Source organism: Sitophilus oryzae, unplaced genomic scaffold (genome assembly GCF_002938485.1).
Source record: "Sitophilus oryzae breed Bouriz unplaced genomic scaffold, Soryzae_2.0 scaffold_60_pilon_pilon, whole genome shotgun sequence".
NCBI lineage: Eukaryota > Metazoa > Arthropoda > Insecta > Coleoptera > Curculionidae > Sitophilus > Sitophilus oryzae.
The window spans coordinates 589,580-606,212 of record NW_022147207.1 but is presented as its reverse complement, the minus strand read 5'-3'; the positions used below and the strand labels follow the sequence as shown (position 1 = coordinate 606,212).

The window sequence follows — 16,633 nt, the reverse complement described above, 5'->3', positions numbered from 1 at the left end:
TGCGAAGTGTTTATTACATAACCACTTATTTCATGCACTTCTGAAAATACGTGCTCTTCTTTCTTTATATCCAGTACAACTTATTGTACTGAGCGTTTTGCCTCGAAAAACAGGAAAATCCGCACCCAAAGCGAGACTTTACCGATCCAGTATATTTAAATTATCTACATGATTTCTGATGTGTATATTCTATTCAATCTCTGAGACTCTGGGTCGTCTAGTTTAAGGAATGAATCGATTCCGGTAAAATTCAACAATTTTGCTTTAATTGGACGCTTAGTTATTTTATTTACATAAAGTTTTTCTAATGTTATTATCAAAAACATATGACAGAGACTTATGAACTATGACAGCTGACAAAAACTCAACTTTTAACGATTATTTATTTAATATTTTGTAAAGAAAATCACAAGCAAAATGTCGTATGAACGTCTACATAACTCTTTTATGCAGCAACGAAGGTATACTACTGGATCTGGAAAAAGTAAGGCAACATTTGAATAAGAGCAACATAAATTAAATACACCATCAACTTGACGATAACAAAAATTTTACCCATGTTTACTGAACATATATTTACAGTTTTCTGGTATTAAATTCCATTTTAAATTAGGATTTACTGGTCATTTGCCCTTCGGATATGCGGCATTCGGAAAAACCAACGAAGCCATGACGAATAGCGCCCTTTGTGACTTTACCTCGAACTACCGCAAAAGATTGAGCAACGAATGGGCTCCAGTAGAAATTGATCGTCCAGACCCTCCGGTGTTAGTTCAACCATCTGAAATCTATCACAGACATATTGGACAACTTCCAAACTATGGTGGACATATTCCTGGTGCAATATTTAGGTATACATACTTTATTCCCACACTACCACAGATTATAGTATATATTATTCAACGAGCATATAATGGTGGCTGTTATTCACGCGGATGAAGTTTATGTTTATCATATATCATCCAAGTGAACAACACCACTATACTTTATCCAGGACTATCAAAAAAACTTAGATAATATTAATATAAGTTTTTATTTTTAATGTCAAAAAAATATTGAACGAGTACTTATAATGAGTAAGTAACATGGAAACAAAACATTGAAATTTTCGTTAATTAGGTAGCTATAACCCTTGTTTATATATTCTTAAAGTTGCCCAACCGACTAGACAAAATGTGCTTCCAACTGGAGGACAAATCGTGAACCTTTCGGGGCGGAGTCAAAAATATCGATTATTTTCGTTATTTTCCTCAGAGTAATGTAATAATAACCAAGTTCGGTAATCACATCCAGATGTCGACGGATTTTTTGTCACGTGATCACAGATTGGATGGAGTAACCTGAAATTACCGAACGGTTTGGAATGTTCGGATCACTTAGGGAAAAGTGACAAGTTTGAAATCCCAATTCCCAATTGAAATCTATCAACGTTCAAAGACAAAAGGACCAGTAATTTATTTTTTGAGTTTTGTACGTGGTTTTGCATTAAGCAACAAAATAAACAATTTAAAACTTGACATCAACTTGGAAATTTAACCTCACTAACAAACTAATCTGTTTGCTCCGTCAAAATTCTCCGAGCAAAAAGATCACCGTCCGATTGCTCCGATTTTATTTACCGAACGGTTGAGATTTACTTCCCCTACATCTGGATGTCATAAGCGAACGATCGAGATCGATCCGAGCGGTCGGACGTGAATACCGAACGCGCCTAATATAGCCAGGGTTTCTGAGAACTTTAATAGTGATCAGCTGATTAAGAAATTTAAACGAAACTTTTATTTTATTGTAAATTGTGGATTATTTTTGCCTGTTATTATAAGAATTCTAAACCGTATTAACAAAGAAATCATTATTTCGATATGTTGGTACATTATTTATATTTATGATAATGCTGCTAATTGCTGTTAATTAATATTTAAAAAGTTACATACCTATTTTAATTTGATTTAATGCAGGTTTATAAAAGAATCATTTCATTCTTAGATTATTTTATTCTAAATTGAGTGCTTTACAGATTTTATGATATTTTTTTTGAAAACATAGGAAACTTTTACATTTTTGATGCCAACTAATAGTGTGGCATGGTATTATCAAGAAAATGGCGCATCCGCCAGAAATTAAAAATGTATTACTGGTTGCCTGCACAACCGCAACGTATCCGCCAGAAATTAAAGAAAGACTTTTCAGGCGCCATCTTTTAGTCAAGTCGAAAGTAGGGAATCGAACAATTAAATTGTCTGGTATGAAGAAAGTACGCTTTCAAAGGTGGAAATTTCGAAAGCAGTCAATGGAGAATTATATAAGCCGGAGCCATCGTCAACTGGGACAGTTTTGAAATTTGAATATACCGCGTGGAAGTGAAAAATCGGACAATTTTGGTGAAGGAATCTTATAAATAGTTAGTTTGTTGTGTGTTATAAGTTGAATGGTTGTGTATAAAGTGAGAAAATAAATTCGTTAAAGTATTTTATCGTGAGTTTAAATTAGTGGACCCACACGGAATCCGTAACAATTGGTGTCAGAGTGGGATTCAAGAGGATTTTAAAGAAGAAATTAAGTGGATTGGAAGATTTTTTAGACCAATTTTAAGTATTTCTATGGTTGGTACAAGGGAGCAAGCGAAAGAAAATGGAGGAAGTAAGCAAATTATTGGGCGATTTTATGGAGAATATGAGGAAGAGAAAGAGAGGAACAAGAACCGTCTACAGAAAGTACTTATGGAAAATCAAGAAAAATGTTAGAAGGTTAGAAGCGCGTCAAAAGAAAGAAAAACAAGAAGAACAGGACCGGCAGAGACAAAATTTTCGAAGATTTGAAAATTCAACGAACAAGACAAACAAGAAGAACAGGACCGGCTTGAAAAATTCTGGAAGATTTCAAAGTTCAACGAGAGCACGACAAACAAGAAGAACAGGACCGGCTTCAGAAAGTTCTTGAAAATCAAGAAATTAGACAAAACGGTTTGGAGAAAATTGTTGAAAGATTTAGAAGTGCGTCGCCAGAAAGAAAAATTAGAAGATCAAAACCGATTTAAGAAGAACTTTGAAGAACTGAAAAAGGCAAGAACATCCACCTTCAAAGAGCCGTGAAGATCTTGAGGAACGCCTTCAGCAGAAAATGGAAAAAATTAGAGATGGACCTACAGAAGACCAAGGTACAAGTAAAGACACCTGGCGTTCATGGAACTGCGAACCTCAAGGCCCCGACCTACGATGGACAAACCACCTGGACGATGTACCACCGCCAGTTTGAAGCAGCCGCCGCTGCCAACGGATGGACTGACCAGGAGAAAGCAGCGGCACTTGTAACAGGGGGAAATTTTGAGGGTCGGTTTGATGAAGTAAAAGGCGATAGTTTAAGTTCCTCGTGTATTTCTCTCTCTCTTTTGTAACTCTTTGCTATAATGGCTAGAAAATTATATAAACTGATTTGCTGATCTTAAATATTATGGATAATTCTTACCTAGCATAAGTTAATTCATACAAAATATAATAACTAATAAGATGTATGGTGAAATTTTAAACCACAGGCTGCCATCGTTATTTGCAAAAGTTAAGAATAAATGTAGAAATAAATTTACTTAAAATCGAAGATATTTTTAATACATACCAGATTTATTTAATAAAATGGGTATGAGCGGCGACATCTACAAGACAGGTGTTTCAACGCATTGAATGTTAATAAGGTTTACTACATTTTACACTAAAATATTCCCATGTAGTTCCGCAACCAATTTAACAACAAATATTCAGTAACCTAATATATTCTGTTTCATCTGCCTCCCTGTGAACTGAGGTCGAAGAACACACAGGAGTTCACATAATTTATAAATTTAATAAATAGTATCAATATATGTGCTATAACTATATAGCTCACACAATTTATGGCGGGTGATATGCCTTAAGATGGCTTACGTGGAATAATAAGCCGCGTTCAATAAACGATTCCGGGTGCTCTAACATATACGTATTTAAAACTTACAGCACTCTTTATTCGATCAGGTCCTTCAAATAACAAAAGAGAATTTTTTGTTTCTGCACTTAAAGCAGAGGATATATTATTAGATCGAAGTAAAACTAAATCTCCCTCTTTAAATACCGGGTATGGTCGACTTGGATAGTTAATAGCTCTCCGTGCTGCGCGACTTTGTAATGTTTCTTTGGCAAGCCACATTTTCCTCTCCGAACTAACATCCTGTGTCCCGATGGGATTTGAAAGAAATGACGGAAGAAATTTAGGCACGGTGGTGTTGTGCTGCAATTCGTGCGGAGTAAAACCTGTCGATTCGTGAACTACAAAATTCATCAAGACAGCAAATCTTTTTAATTCATGTGCCCAACGAGTATGTTGCCCCGCACAATATACGCGACACAAGCGTCCTAGTTCCCTCATTACTCTTTCGGAAGAGTTTGCTTGGGGGTGTCTAATCGAATTAAAAATAACCTTTATACCTAGAGATTCCAAAGTTTCTCGCCATCGTTTAGAAGTGAACTGAGAACCATGGTCTGAAAGAATACGATTTGGTCGGCCATTTTTAGGAAAATAATCTAAAATTAGACGATTAAGTGCAGCTCGAGTGGTTGCATTTTTTAAAGGATATAACGCAATGTATTTAGTAAATACGTCCAAGACTACTAAAACATATTTGGCACCAGCACGACTTCGCGGTAGGGGACCATATAAATCTAAAGCTACTAAGTCACCTTTAGCATCAGGAATAATAGGATTTATAGGTGGTTTAGGCATGCGCGATATCTTTGTCTTTTGACAGACGTCACAGTGTCGTAATATTTTTTTAATAGTAGCATACATATTCGTCCACCAAGCCTCGGTGCGAAGAGCTGACCACGTTTTATATACACCGTAATGGCCCAACATCTCGTGATATGCTTCAACAAAATCAGACTGCATCACTTTAGGAACACAAACCAAATACGGTTCATCGGATGCTTGTCGATAATATAATACGTCTTGGTGGAGTGCAAATCGTTCTTGTAGTTTTAAATCAGATGATAGTGCCGATATAATATCATTTAATTTTTTATCATCGCGTTGCACTACTGCGATAGCTTTTATTTTTCTTAAAAACTCCGTGGGTAATTTAAGAGTTGATAAAATTTTGAATAATCTATTCTCCGGATAAGGGGGAGCTTTAGCACTGTCCCGTGATAGCGCGTCTGCTACAATATTATCTTTTCCCGAAATATGCTCAATAGAAAAATCAAATTCCTGTAAGGCTAGGACCCAACGCGCGATTCGCGGCGAGAGTAGTCGACAAGTGTTAATATACGTTAAAGCTTTATTATCAGTATGCACCGTAAAATGGCGACCCAATAGATATACACGCCATCGAGTTAACGCAAATACACACGCAAGAACTTCCTTTTCATTACTATGGTACCGCGTTTCTCTTGGAAGCAATAATCGACTCGCATAAGCTATCGTACGAGATTCACCATCCAACACTTGGTAAAGTTGTGCCCCTAAACCATATTCGCTTGCATCTATGTTGACATGCCATTCGGCTGACAAAACCGGATGATAAAGCATTGCTGCATTTATTAATAAATCCTTTATCTTCTCAAAAGCTTTCTCTTGTGGCTCTTTCCATTCCCATCGAACAGTTTTCCGCAATAATTTCGTTAGAGGCTCACAAAATGATGAAAACGATTTACAAAAGGATCTGTCAAAATTGCATAAGCCTAGAAAGCGCTGAAGTTGCTTAACGTTGTGTGGTCGCGTGTATTCTACAATAGCTTTTACCCTAGACGGATTTGGTTTAATACCATTACTGTTTATCACATATCCCAGAAAATTAAGTTGATCACAAAAAAAATCACATTTACTTATATTAAGGGTTAACCCAAATTCCTGGAGTCGTTTGAAAACCATTTTTAAATGTTTAATATGTTGCTCAAACGAATCAGATATTATAAGCATGTCATCAATATATCCGGTTAAAAATGAGTCAAACTCCGGACCGAAAATTTTACTGATCATGCGTATAAACGACGAAGCGGCCGTTGACAACCCAAAAGGCAGCACACGAAAAACATACGTTTTTGAATTAATCATAAACCCCGTATACTGTTTCGAATCCTCTGTCAATGGTATTTGCCAATACCCGCTCGTAGTGTCCAAACGCGAAAAATATTTTAATTCTGAAGAAGAATTCAATTTACATGTCTTAAAAATATCCTCTATTGACCTCGGACACTCGTGATCTTTTTCCATCTGTTTATTAAGTCTGCGCGCATCTAAACAAATTCTAACTGAATTATCTTTTTTGATTACAACTCTTACGGGTGATATGTATGGAGTTGCAGCACGTTCAATTATACCCAGATTTTCCATTTCCGTGACAGTTTTATTGACGGCTTCTCGATAAGCTACGGGTATCGGATAGGACTTAATAAAAAATGGATCGGTATTATGAAGTTTAATTTGATGATTATAATTTTTTACACGACCCGGTATATTTGAAAAAATCGATTGGCATATTCGCTCATCAATTAGCTTTAAACATGCGTTCAAACAAACTTTTAAATTTATGCTTTTGTGACACTCTTATCGTTGACTGCACAGCTGCATTTGCTATAACAAAACTCTCGTATTTTGATAAACTGCGCAAGTTTAACGATTCTCTACCATCATATTCGTGAGAATAAATTTTTTCCGGATAAATCAGAAGTTCTTCATCGCCTACCGAACAAAATATTTTATTTATATTTAAATCGATACGTACTTTGTATTTTCGTAAAAATCAATTCCTAAAATAATTGAATAATAAACAAGATCAGGTTATGACAAAAATTCCTGGTAAAAATATTATTTTCACACGAAAAACAAATTAAAGTTTGTAATTGTATTTTCTTTGTTTTGATTTAAACGCCCTATAACTCTTATGCCAGAACACGGAAAAGATGGGATGTCACTTTTAATTTTATCAGAAAAGAGGAGTTCCACACGTCTTCAGAGACTGCGGAGATTTCACTTCCAGTGTCAATTAAAGCGGGAAAAGAATAACCACAATTGCGTTTCGATAATCAAGCGATCTATAATTAACAATTTCGTGCTTAAAGCTACACTCATCTTTTAAGTAATTCATCTCTAACGTTATTATTAAAACTAAAGCCCTTTTAAAACGTTTTTCACAGCCGGGCTCGTCTGTGAAAGCAATCTAGTTTTCAATTTTCCTCACATTCAACGTATCCACAGTTTGCATACTAGATAAGAGTTTTTGTCTGATTTTGTCCCGACATCTGTTGTGATTGTGATCCATGTCTGAGAATTATTTTTGTTTATAAAAATAATTTTTTCCGATCTTGTTGAATGTGAAAAAGAATCCGTTGTTACTAGCACTAAAATAATATTCAGCCTGTCTAAGACGCTGAAGGGCATCTTGAAATGTAACTGCGCCGATTAAAGTACAAGAAATACTTGGTGGAAAATGTCGCGCAATAATTTGAATTAATTGCGGGGCGGATAGGCAGGTTCTAAATGTTTAGCCAAAACTACATAGGAATTAAATATTCTGTAAATGTAAGCGCTGCCATTTATAGGGTAAATATCGAATCTAATTTCAGTCTAATCTTAAGTTGCTGAGATTGACTCAATATTGAGCTAAAATTGATTTTAAAATCTTGAAAATTAGTGAAAGTTGATAAGAAAGCGTTCATCATATTTTGCGTTTCCTCTAAAGAATAAATTAGTTATACTATCTATTAAAAGCCTGATCTACAGAAACATTTTGTGACTTATACATGGTTTCTATTTGATTTAAAAATCTACAGGGTGTATATCCCCTTATCATCAAAAATAGGAACGTCAGCGTTTGGTTTAAAAAGTACAAATATTTTTGAAAATGGCCCTGATTTAATTGATATTATTATTATTGTATTTAACTTATGTACTTCATTAATAACACTAGAAATTATCGTTTTTAAATATTCTTGCTGCATGGAACAGGTAGTCCAGGATTACAAAATGGCGGTGGCATGAAATTTGCCGTTGGCATATGAACTGCCGGCGGTGGCGACCCTGAAACATAAAGTTGCCTCCTGGTTCCCATCGTTATTATTACTCTTATAAACTGTCCAGATAATACAGAATTTGGAAAGATCCTACCTGTATCGTTGGACTTGTGTTCCGGTACCGTCGTGGCTGTCGTAGTTAGTACGGGCCCCTGAGGCGTTGTGGGCGATGTTGTTATTGGATCCGAAAGAGATTGTCGACCTCGTAAGATCAAAAGTCGACTCTGGCCCTTACCACGAAGGTCATAGCTGTGAGTCCTTGAGGGTGGCACCGTTATTCATCTCAGATAAATACACGTAGTCAGTAAGTTCTTCTATTGTCTATATAATACTTCACCAGCCTCTAGTTGGGCGCCAAGATGTAACAGGGGAAATTTTGAGGGTCGGTTTGATGAAGTAAAAGGCGATAGTTCTAGTTCCTCGTGTATTTCTCTCTCTTTTATATCTTTGCTATAATGGCTAGAAAATTATATAAATGATTTGCTGATCTTAAATATTATGGATAATTCTTACCTAGCACCAAGTTAAATTCATACAAATATAATAACTAATAAGATGTATGGTGAAATTTTAAAACCACAGGCTGCCGCCGTTATTTGCAAAAGTTAAGAATAAATGTAGAAATAAATTTACTTAAATCGAAGATATATTTTTATCCGCATACCAGATTTATTTAATAAAATGGGTATGAGCGGCGACATCTACAAGACGGGTGTTTCAACGCATTGAATGTTAATAAGGTTTACTACATTTACACTAAAATATTCCCATGTAGTTCCGCAATTTAACAACAAATATTCAGTAACCTAATATATTCTGTTTCACACTTGTCATCGCGCTGCGTGGCCCTGCCCTGGAACTGTTGCAAACTATTCCTGCAGCCCAACAGCAGGAATACCAAACTTTGGTCGCTGCACTGGACAGAAGATATGGCGACCAACATCGACGCCAACTTTACCAGGCACAGATCAAGACACGCCTGCAGAGGTCCGGAAGAGTCTGCAGGAATTTGAAGCAGACTTACGTCGGCTGGTACACCTAGCGTATCCTGAAGCACCGGAAGGATTTGGGAGGAACTCGCTGCTCCAGTGCTTTATAAGCGGACTGAGGGACAACTGAATTACAGAGGAGCGCTGCAAATATCCCGATTTTCTACCAGCAGCGAAGCACTGGTCAGGGCGCTGGAAATCAGAAGCTGCATTTAGCGCCATCCCTAGACCGAAAGATAAGATCGGTAACGGTTGAGAACAGCCCGGAAGTTCTCACATACGTTTGGAGGAGATGTTTAGTAAACTATGTGAGTTACTAGTGAACAAGAGTAGCAACAACACCCAGACAGAGAGAGAGCTATAGAAGATCACAGGACATAAGGTGCTTTAGATGTAGCAGGAATGGCTACATCAAACAAGGATGCCGCGTTCAAATGCGATCCGTTCACCATCCAGAAGAACGTAGGCACCAGGAAAACTAAAATCAGTCAATACTAAGGGGCGAGTATTGACTGGGGAGAAATAGAAACCCAGGATTTTTTTTTCCATTAGGAGTCTGGGAAGAACCGCTGACAGTTTAGTGATCGACAGGAAGGTCAATGGTAGGAGAATCCGAATGACAGTGGACACTGGCGCTATGGTATCGTTGGTGCGGGCTAACTCAGTGCAAGGATTGAAGCTGATGATACCTCTGGGAAGAAGAGTGTGTTTGCGTACAGTTACGGGAAATGGCCGTTGTACGGGGAGAAGCTATCGTCGAACTGAAGTTAGGAAATTTGAAGTTTCAGCATAGCGTCTTAGTGGCAGATATTGAAGATGACTTCATCTGTTGGGCATGGATGTGATTCGTCAACATGGATTTTCGATCACCAAGAGAAATATCTTAAATATTGAAATGAGAGTTCATGTATCTCCAGACGAGGACCAGGCAGAATGGATGTAAGATCAGCGGAAACTGTGGTGATACCTGGTAATTCCGAGAAAGAATCGTATTCGGTAAAAGTGGAAAATCGCTGGAGTGCTGTGTTGGACTGGTACAAAGTAGCGACAACAAACAAGATAGGTACTTAATAGGAAAGTCGTTGGTGAACACTGACAAGAATATACCGATCAGAATTGCAGATGTTTTCCCCGGATTGTGTCCAAGATTAAAAAGGTGACAAGATAGCCATCTGCGAACCTGTAAGAGGTAATCACCCGATGTGATGAAGTGTCGTCAGCTGTTACACAAAAGGCATCCCAAGAAACACTAAAACATCTAGAACAGCCATGGGATCACCTAACACCTGAGGAGAAACAGAAGGCTACAAGCAGTTCCTGCTAAAAGCATGGCAGTATTTTGAGAAGAACAACAGTGGAAGGGCAGTTTTGTGAAGCACCAGTTAATACTGGTCATGCTCAATACGATTCGACAACGTCCTAGAAGAGTTCCCCTTTCCAAACAGCAAAGAAATGGAGACAATGGTAGATATAAGATGCTAGAAGATGGGTTATCGAAGAATCATCCATTGAGTCCATGGTCATCTCTATTGTTTTGGTGACGAAAAAGAAAGATGGTAGTACACGATTCTGCGTGGATTATAGGAAGCTCAATGACGTCACTAAGAAAGATAGCTACCCACTGCCACGTATAGATGACACATTAACAACTCTGGCGGGTTCGTGCTGGTTCTCCACTCTCGACTTAAAGAGTGGATACTGGCAAGTTGGTCTAGACGAGGAAGACAAAGAAAAAGACGGCTTTTCTGCAGGAAACGGACTATACCAATTCAAGGGTCATGCCGTTTGGATTATGCAATGCTCCAGCCACTTTCGAACGTCTCATGGAGGTGGTGTTAAGAGGATTAACTTGGAAAACGTGCTTGGGTTTACCTCGACGATGTATTGGTTATGGGAAGAGTTTTGAGGAGCATTGCGAAATTTAGAAGAGTCTTTGGCCGCATACGGAATGCTCACCTGTGCTTGAACCCGAAGAAGTGTAGCTTATTCCAGCGACAAGTGGAAATTCTTGGGTCATGTAGTCTCGGCAGACCGGAATTTACACCGACCAGAAGAAAATCGCTGCGATCAAAGTTGGCCTAAACCTCGCGACAAACATGAACTTAGAAGTTTTCTGGGTTTATGCACCTATTACAGAAAGATTTGTCAAAGGGATTTGCCAATATAAGCTGCACCCTTATGGAGCTTACAGGTGATGAAGTCGGCTACGAATGGAACACCGATTGTGATGTAACCTTTGGAAAACTTAAGGCGGCATGTTCCAAGTCCTATTCTAGCCTACCCGCAACAACAAAGGGGAGGTATATCCTGGATACCGACGCCAGCAATATCGGCATAGGTGCAGTGCTATCACAAGTGCAAGATGGCGAAGAATTGAGTGATAGAATATTACAGTCGAGTTCTATCAAACCAGAAAGGAATTACTGCGTTTACCGGAAGGGCACTGCTAGCAATTGTGAAGGCAGTTGATCATTTTCATAAATATCTGTACGGCCAAGAATTTTTTAATTGGGACCAGATCATGCGGCTCTCAGAGTGGCTTATGGAGATGAAACAACCTGAAGGTCAAATAGCACGATGGCTCGAGAAGCTGCAACGAGTATCCCTTTACCATCAACATCGTGCTGGAAAAATGCATGGTAACGCCAGACGGTTTATCCAGAAGACCCTGTCAAACCGATTGTAAGCACTGCTGTAAAACGGAACAACGTGAAAGAGCACTGTCATGATAAAGGAGTTTTAAACTTGGAACCGATGAACAGTGGACGACGACACAATTGAGGAAAGATCAAATGGAAGATCAGACATCGGAGCAATACTACGGCTCAAAGGAAGGTAACGGCGAGAGACCACCGTGGCGGGATATTGCGGACAGAGGGCTCGTTTTTCAAAGCTCTCTGGGCTCAGTGGAGATTCACTGGTTATTGAGAATGGATTGTTAAAGCGCACGTGGGAAAGTGCGGATGGCAGGACAGTAACAACTCAGTTACTGGTACCAAGGAAGAAAGTTACCAGGTATTGGAAGAAATTCACGGTGGTAAAACTGGAGCCCATCTTGGAGTAAACAAGACCTTGAGCTTAGGCTGAGAGATCGTTTTTACTGGGTGGATTATTGCGAAGATGTCAAGAAATGGTGTCGACAATGTAAAACTTAATGCAGCCAGCCAGGACCGAAGCACTCGATCTGAGGAAAAAATGAAACAATATAACGTTGTGGACTGCCGATTCAGAAAGAATCGCTGTTGTACAGCCCATTCCTAGAAACGCAAGAGAGCAACAAGTACGTTTTAGTAGCGATGGATTATTTCAGTAAATGGCCAGAAGTTTTGCCATTTCCAAACCAAAAAGCATCGACTGTAGCTGAAGTATTAGTCAATAATGTCTTCAGTAGATTTGGAATTCCTTTAGAGATTCACACTGACCAAGGAAGGAACTTCGAGCAAGACTGTTCCAGAAGATGTGTGCGATCTGCTTGAGTATTCACAGAGACTAGGACAACAACTTTACATCCACCCAGTCTGATGGGATGGTCAGAAGATTCAATAAGACCATTGAAGAACATCTCTCGAAAATGGTGGATGAACATCAAAGATTGGGATCAGCATATACCACTATTCCTAATGGCATATATAGAAGTGCAGTTCACAACACCACCGGACTTTCACCATCGAAGATTTTATTTGGTCGAAATTACGGTTGCCTTGTGACTTGGTGTTCGGATCACAAGACGACAGCACCACGAACGCATGAGGACTACGCGGATGAACTGAAGGAAAGGTTATCGGGGAATTCATAAGGCCGTGAGAGTAAGATTACGCTAGCCAGTGACCGGATGAAAGCTCGTTACGACCTCAGAGCTAATTCTACGGGATTTCAACGGGACTGATATGGTATGGTTATATAACCCACAGCGCAAGAAGGGAGGTCCCCAAAGTTAACTCCAGCATGGGAAGGTCCTTATACAGTCATCAAGAGGATAAATGATGATTTGTTATACCCAGTTCCAACAGCCCTAGCCTAAGTAAGATGAAAGTAGTTCATCTGGATCGATTGAAGAATACCAGACAGGAAACCTTGATCAGGGACGATCAAATTTGAGAAAGGAGGGGCAATGTCAAGAAAAATGGCGCATCCGCCAGAAATTAAAATGTATTACTGGTTGCCTGCTGCAACCGCAACGTATCCACCAGTTAAAGACTTTTCAGGCGCCATCTTTTAGATCAAGTCGAGAAGTAAAGGAATCAGTTGAATTGGGTATACGGTATGAAGAAGATACGCTTTCGAGGTGGGGAAATTTCGAGAAGCAGTCAATAGAGTATATAAGCCAGGAGCAATGCGTCAACTGAGACAGTTTTTGAAATTTGAATATACCGCGTGGAAATTGAAAATCGGACAATTTGGTGAAGGAATCTTATAAATAGTTAGTTTGTTGTGTGTTATAAGTTAGTAATTGTGTATAAAGTGAGAAAATAAATTCGTTAAGTATTTTATCGTGAGTTTAAATTAGTGGACCCACGGAATCCGTAACAGTATTATTGGTATGGAAATTAGCCAAGAAAGAAAGGAATTGGCTATAACTTGTAATTTTTCGAAAAAAACATATTATACCTATATCGCTGAAAAGCTTAAAAAATGGCGGTTTTTATGAAGTCATGGCCAACTATGGTTTCCATTTAAAAAAAACATAATGTTTGTTTCATATGTCAAAAATGACAGGTTTTAGAAAAAAAACACAAAACACAAACTCATTAGGTATGTGATTATCTACAACTTTTATCTGAAAACTTTTTTGTCTAAAATACCGTATGTGATCGAATAAAGAAACAGCTTCAGCGATGGCTTTATGAAATGACGATCGATGATATTTCCCATATAATTTTACATAAATATAAAATGACGATCTTCATTTCATAGCCATCGATTGACAAATCGTTTTTATTCCGATCATACGATGAGATTATAATGGAATTAGAGACAAAGTTTTAAAATAGCCAAAATTTGTTTTTTTCGAAATATCTAGTAAGCCTTGAATCTCTCCGAAAAATCCGAAAGGCGCATATTTATGACCCCACAAAACTGCAATTTTTTCCCCATTTAACCGACTCTCTATCTCCAGTAGTTTCCGAGATATCCATAGAGAACATCGTAGAAATATAAATAAAACACCCTGTATAGTATTTAGAAACTAACTATTATTATTATTTGACTAGATTAATTTGATTAATAAAACTCGATTAATATAATTTAAAATAAATTTGATCAGATTTTTTTTTCGTATATTCTACTACCAGAAAACAAAAATTATATGATAACGCACTTTTCAACGAAGTTGAAGGAAGATATAGTGTATCTATCACAATACTTAATAAGAATTACTACAATTAGAAGAAAACAAAAAGAAAAAATACCCAAATACCTTCACCTACTACTCATCTACAAAAGATAAACTAATATAATCTCTTATAAAACACTACACAACTACTTCTTCACTACTTCAACCACTTCTACACTGAAAAAAATTATCAAACTTACTAATTAATCAAACAAAAAGAAAAAATAACCAAATTATCCCATTCACCCACTACTTAACTGCAAAATAATAAACTATAAAAACACTGCTAAACTATTTCTGGTATTCTACACTAAACATTTATGAATTAAGCTTAATAAAATTAATCTAATTTTACACTACAACCACTACAAGCTACAAGGAAATAAGAACATTTTTAAAACTAGAAGAAACAGAACTTCGATACGATGGCAACCAGTATAATAGATCAAACGGACAAAAGAATATAAAATACTCTAAAATGTGCATTCAGAAAAAAAATATCTCGAAAATTATCTAAACAAACATTTTTTTTCTTATCAGTGAAAAGCATCGGCCTCGTCAGCCTTGCGAAATTTGTCGGGTATTTTACAATGGTCGAATTATATAATTACCAGTTTTTATAGCATATCTAATAGACAAAGTATCTGGTCGATTGGTAACCAATTGGCACAGTCCGAAAATTATCGATTTTTATTTTCTCTCTTTTTATTGGTCGCTTCAAAATTCGCAGTAACAAAAATATTTTTCTGTAGTAAAAGATTGTGAAATACGCCCCGCCATCTGGTGCTTTACATCCATAAACGTCTTAGGTTGAGCTACTTTAAAAATTCATATACAAGGCTATAACTAATTAAAACAAAACCGAATCATTACATACAAGGTGTCCCACTTAAGATGGATACAAGCCAATATCTTGGTTGTTTGTTGAGCGATTTTTTTCATTTTTGGTAGGAGGCTGTATGGCTATAAGACGTACATTTTGCACAGGGTAAGAAATGCGACACCTCATAGACGTACGTTTTAATGGGGTTTGATATTTTTCGAGTCAAGAGTAAGCTACCCTTAGAACAGTCATTATTTCAAATCTGATAAATTCTATTGAATCCTCCTTACCTAAGATACTTAAGTTCTAATTTTTATAAATATTGATACAGGGTGTGTCATAAAAAAAGACATTTTTATTTTTATTATTATTTTTTTTTAAGTACTTACGACGCCACTGGATAAACAACTAGTTTATTATCAATAACCAATTATATCTAATTATCAATTAATAATCGATTTAAGTTTGGTCGAAGATGGTCGAAGATGTTGACTTTTAGTTCGTTATAGTTTTATAAATCTTTGTTTAGAGCATAAGTTAATAGTAAACAATCACTATTAACTAATAAACTAAATAACTATTTAGATTTTTAAAAATATTCCTTAATAAACTCATTTTATTCATTTGTATTAGCAAACCTAAAAAACAATTTTTTAAAGTAAACAAAATAAATTGAAAATATTTAGTTTTTTTGTATCATATCTTAATTATTATGGAAGCTATCTGAAAACTAATATCGATTATTAATTGATAATTGGTTATAATTGTTATTGATAATAAACCAGTTGTTTATCCAGTGGCGTCGTAAGTACTTAAAAAAATAATAATAAAAATAAAAATGTCTTATTTTAATAACACACACTGTATCGATATTTATCAAAATTAGAACTGAAGTATCTTGGGTAAGGACGATTCAATATAATTTATCAGATTTGAAATAAATACTGTCCTAAGGGTAGTTCACTCTTGACCCGAAAAATATCAGACCCCATTAAAACGTACGTCTATGAGATATTGCATTTCTTACCCTGAGCAATATGTACGTCTTATAGCCATACAGCCACCTGCCAAAAATTAAAAAGGTCGCTTAACAAACAACCAAGATATTGGCTTGTATCCATCTTAAGTGGGACACCCTGTATGTAATGATTCGGTTTTGTTTTAATTAGTTAGCTACCTAGTTAAAGAAAATTTCAATGTTTTGTTTCCATGTTACTTACTCGTTATACTCGTTCAATATTTTTTTGACATTAAAAATAATGTATTAGGGCTTGTATTCATCTTAAGTGGGACACCCTGTATATGTTTTTCTTATATTCTAGATACGGAAAAACATACGGAAACGATTCAAGAGACGCAAAGAGATGGCTTAGAGGAGATTTTGGAAATTAGTTCATCACATTCATAGCATTTTGAGATAAAATTCAAAGAAAAGTGTGTCTGTGTAATATAA

At 36.8% G+C, this 16,633-nt stretch overlaps 1 protein-coding gene across 1 annotated transcript; it reads left to right on the top strand.

The window, feature by feature from the left end:
* Positions 1 to 340: 340 nt before the first annotated feature.
* Positions 341 to 16,631, top strand: LOC115887690 (UPF0605 protein CG18335). Its single transcript, XM_030907153.1, has 3 exons — positions 341 to 484; positions 614 to 851; positions 16,503 to 16,631. Exons 1-3 carry the CDS (start codon positions 418 to 420, stop codon positions 16,570 to 16,572), a joined length of 375 nt encoding a protein of 124 aa, XP_030763013.1. The 5' UTR covers positions 341 to 417; the 3' UTR covers positions 16,573 to 16,631.
* Positions 16,632 to 16,633: the final 2 nt, after the last annotated feature.

Coding starts and splice junctions, on each gene's coding strand:
- LOC115887690 (XM_030907153.1), top strand. CDS start 418: ATGTCGTATGAACGTCTACATAACTCTTTTATGCAGCAACGAAGGTAT. Junction 485..613: donor TACTACTGGATCTGGAAAAA/GTAAGGCAACAT, acceptor ATTTTAAATTAG/GATTTACTGGTCATTTGCCC. Junction 852..16,502: donor ATTCCTGGTGCAATATTTAG/GTATACATACTT, acceptor CTTATATTCTAG/ATACGGAAAAACATACGGAA.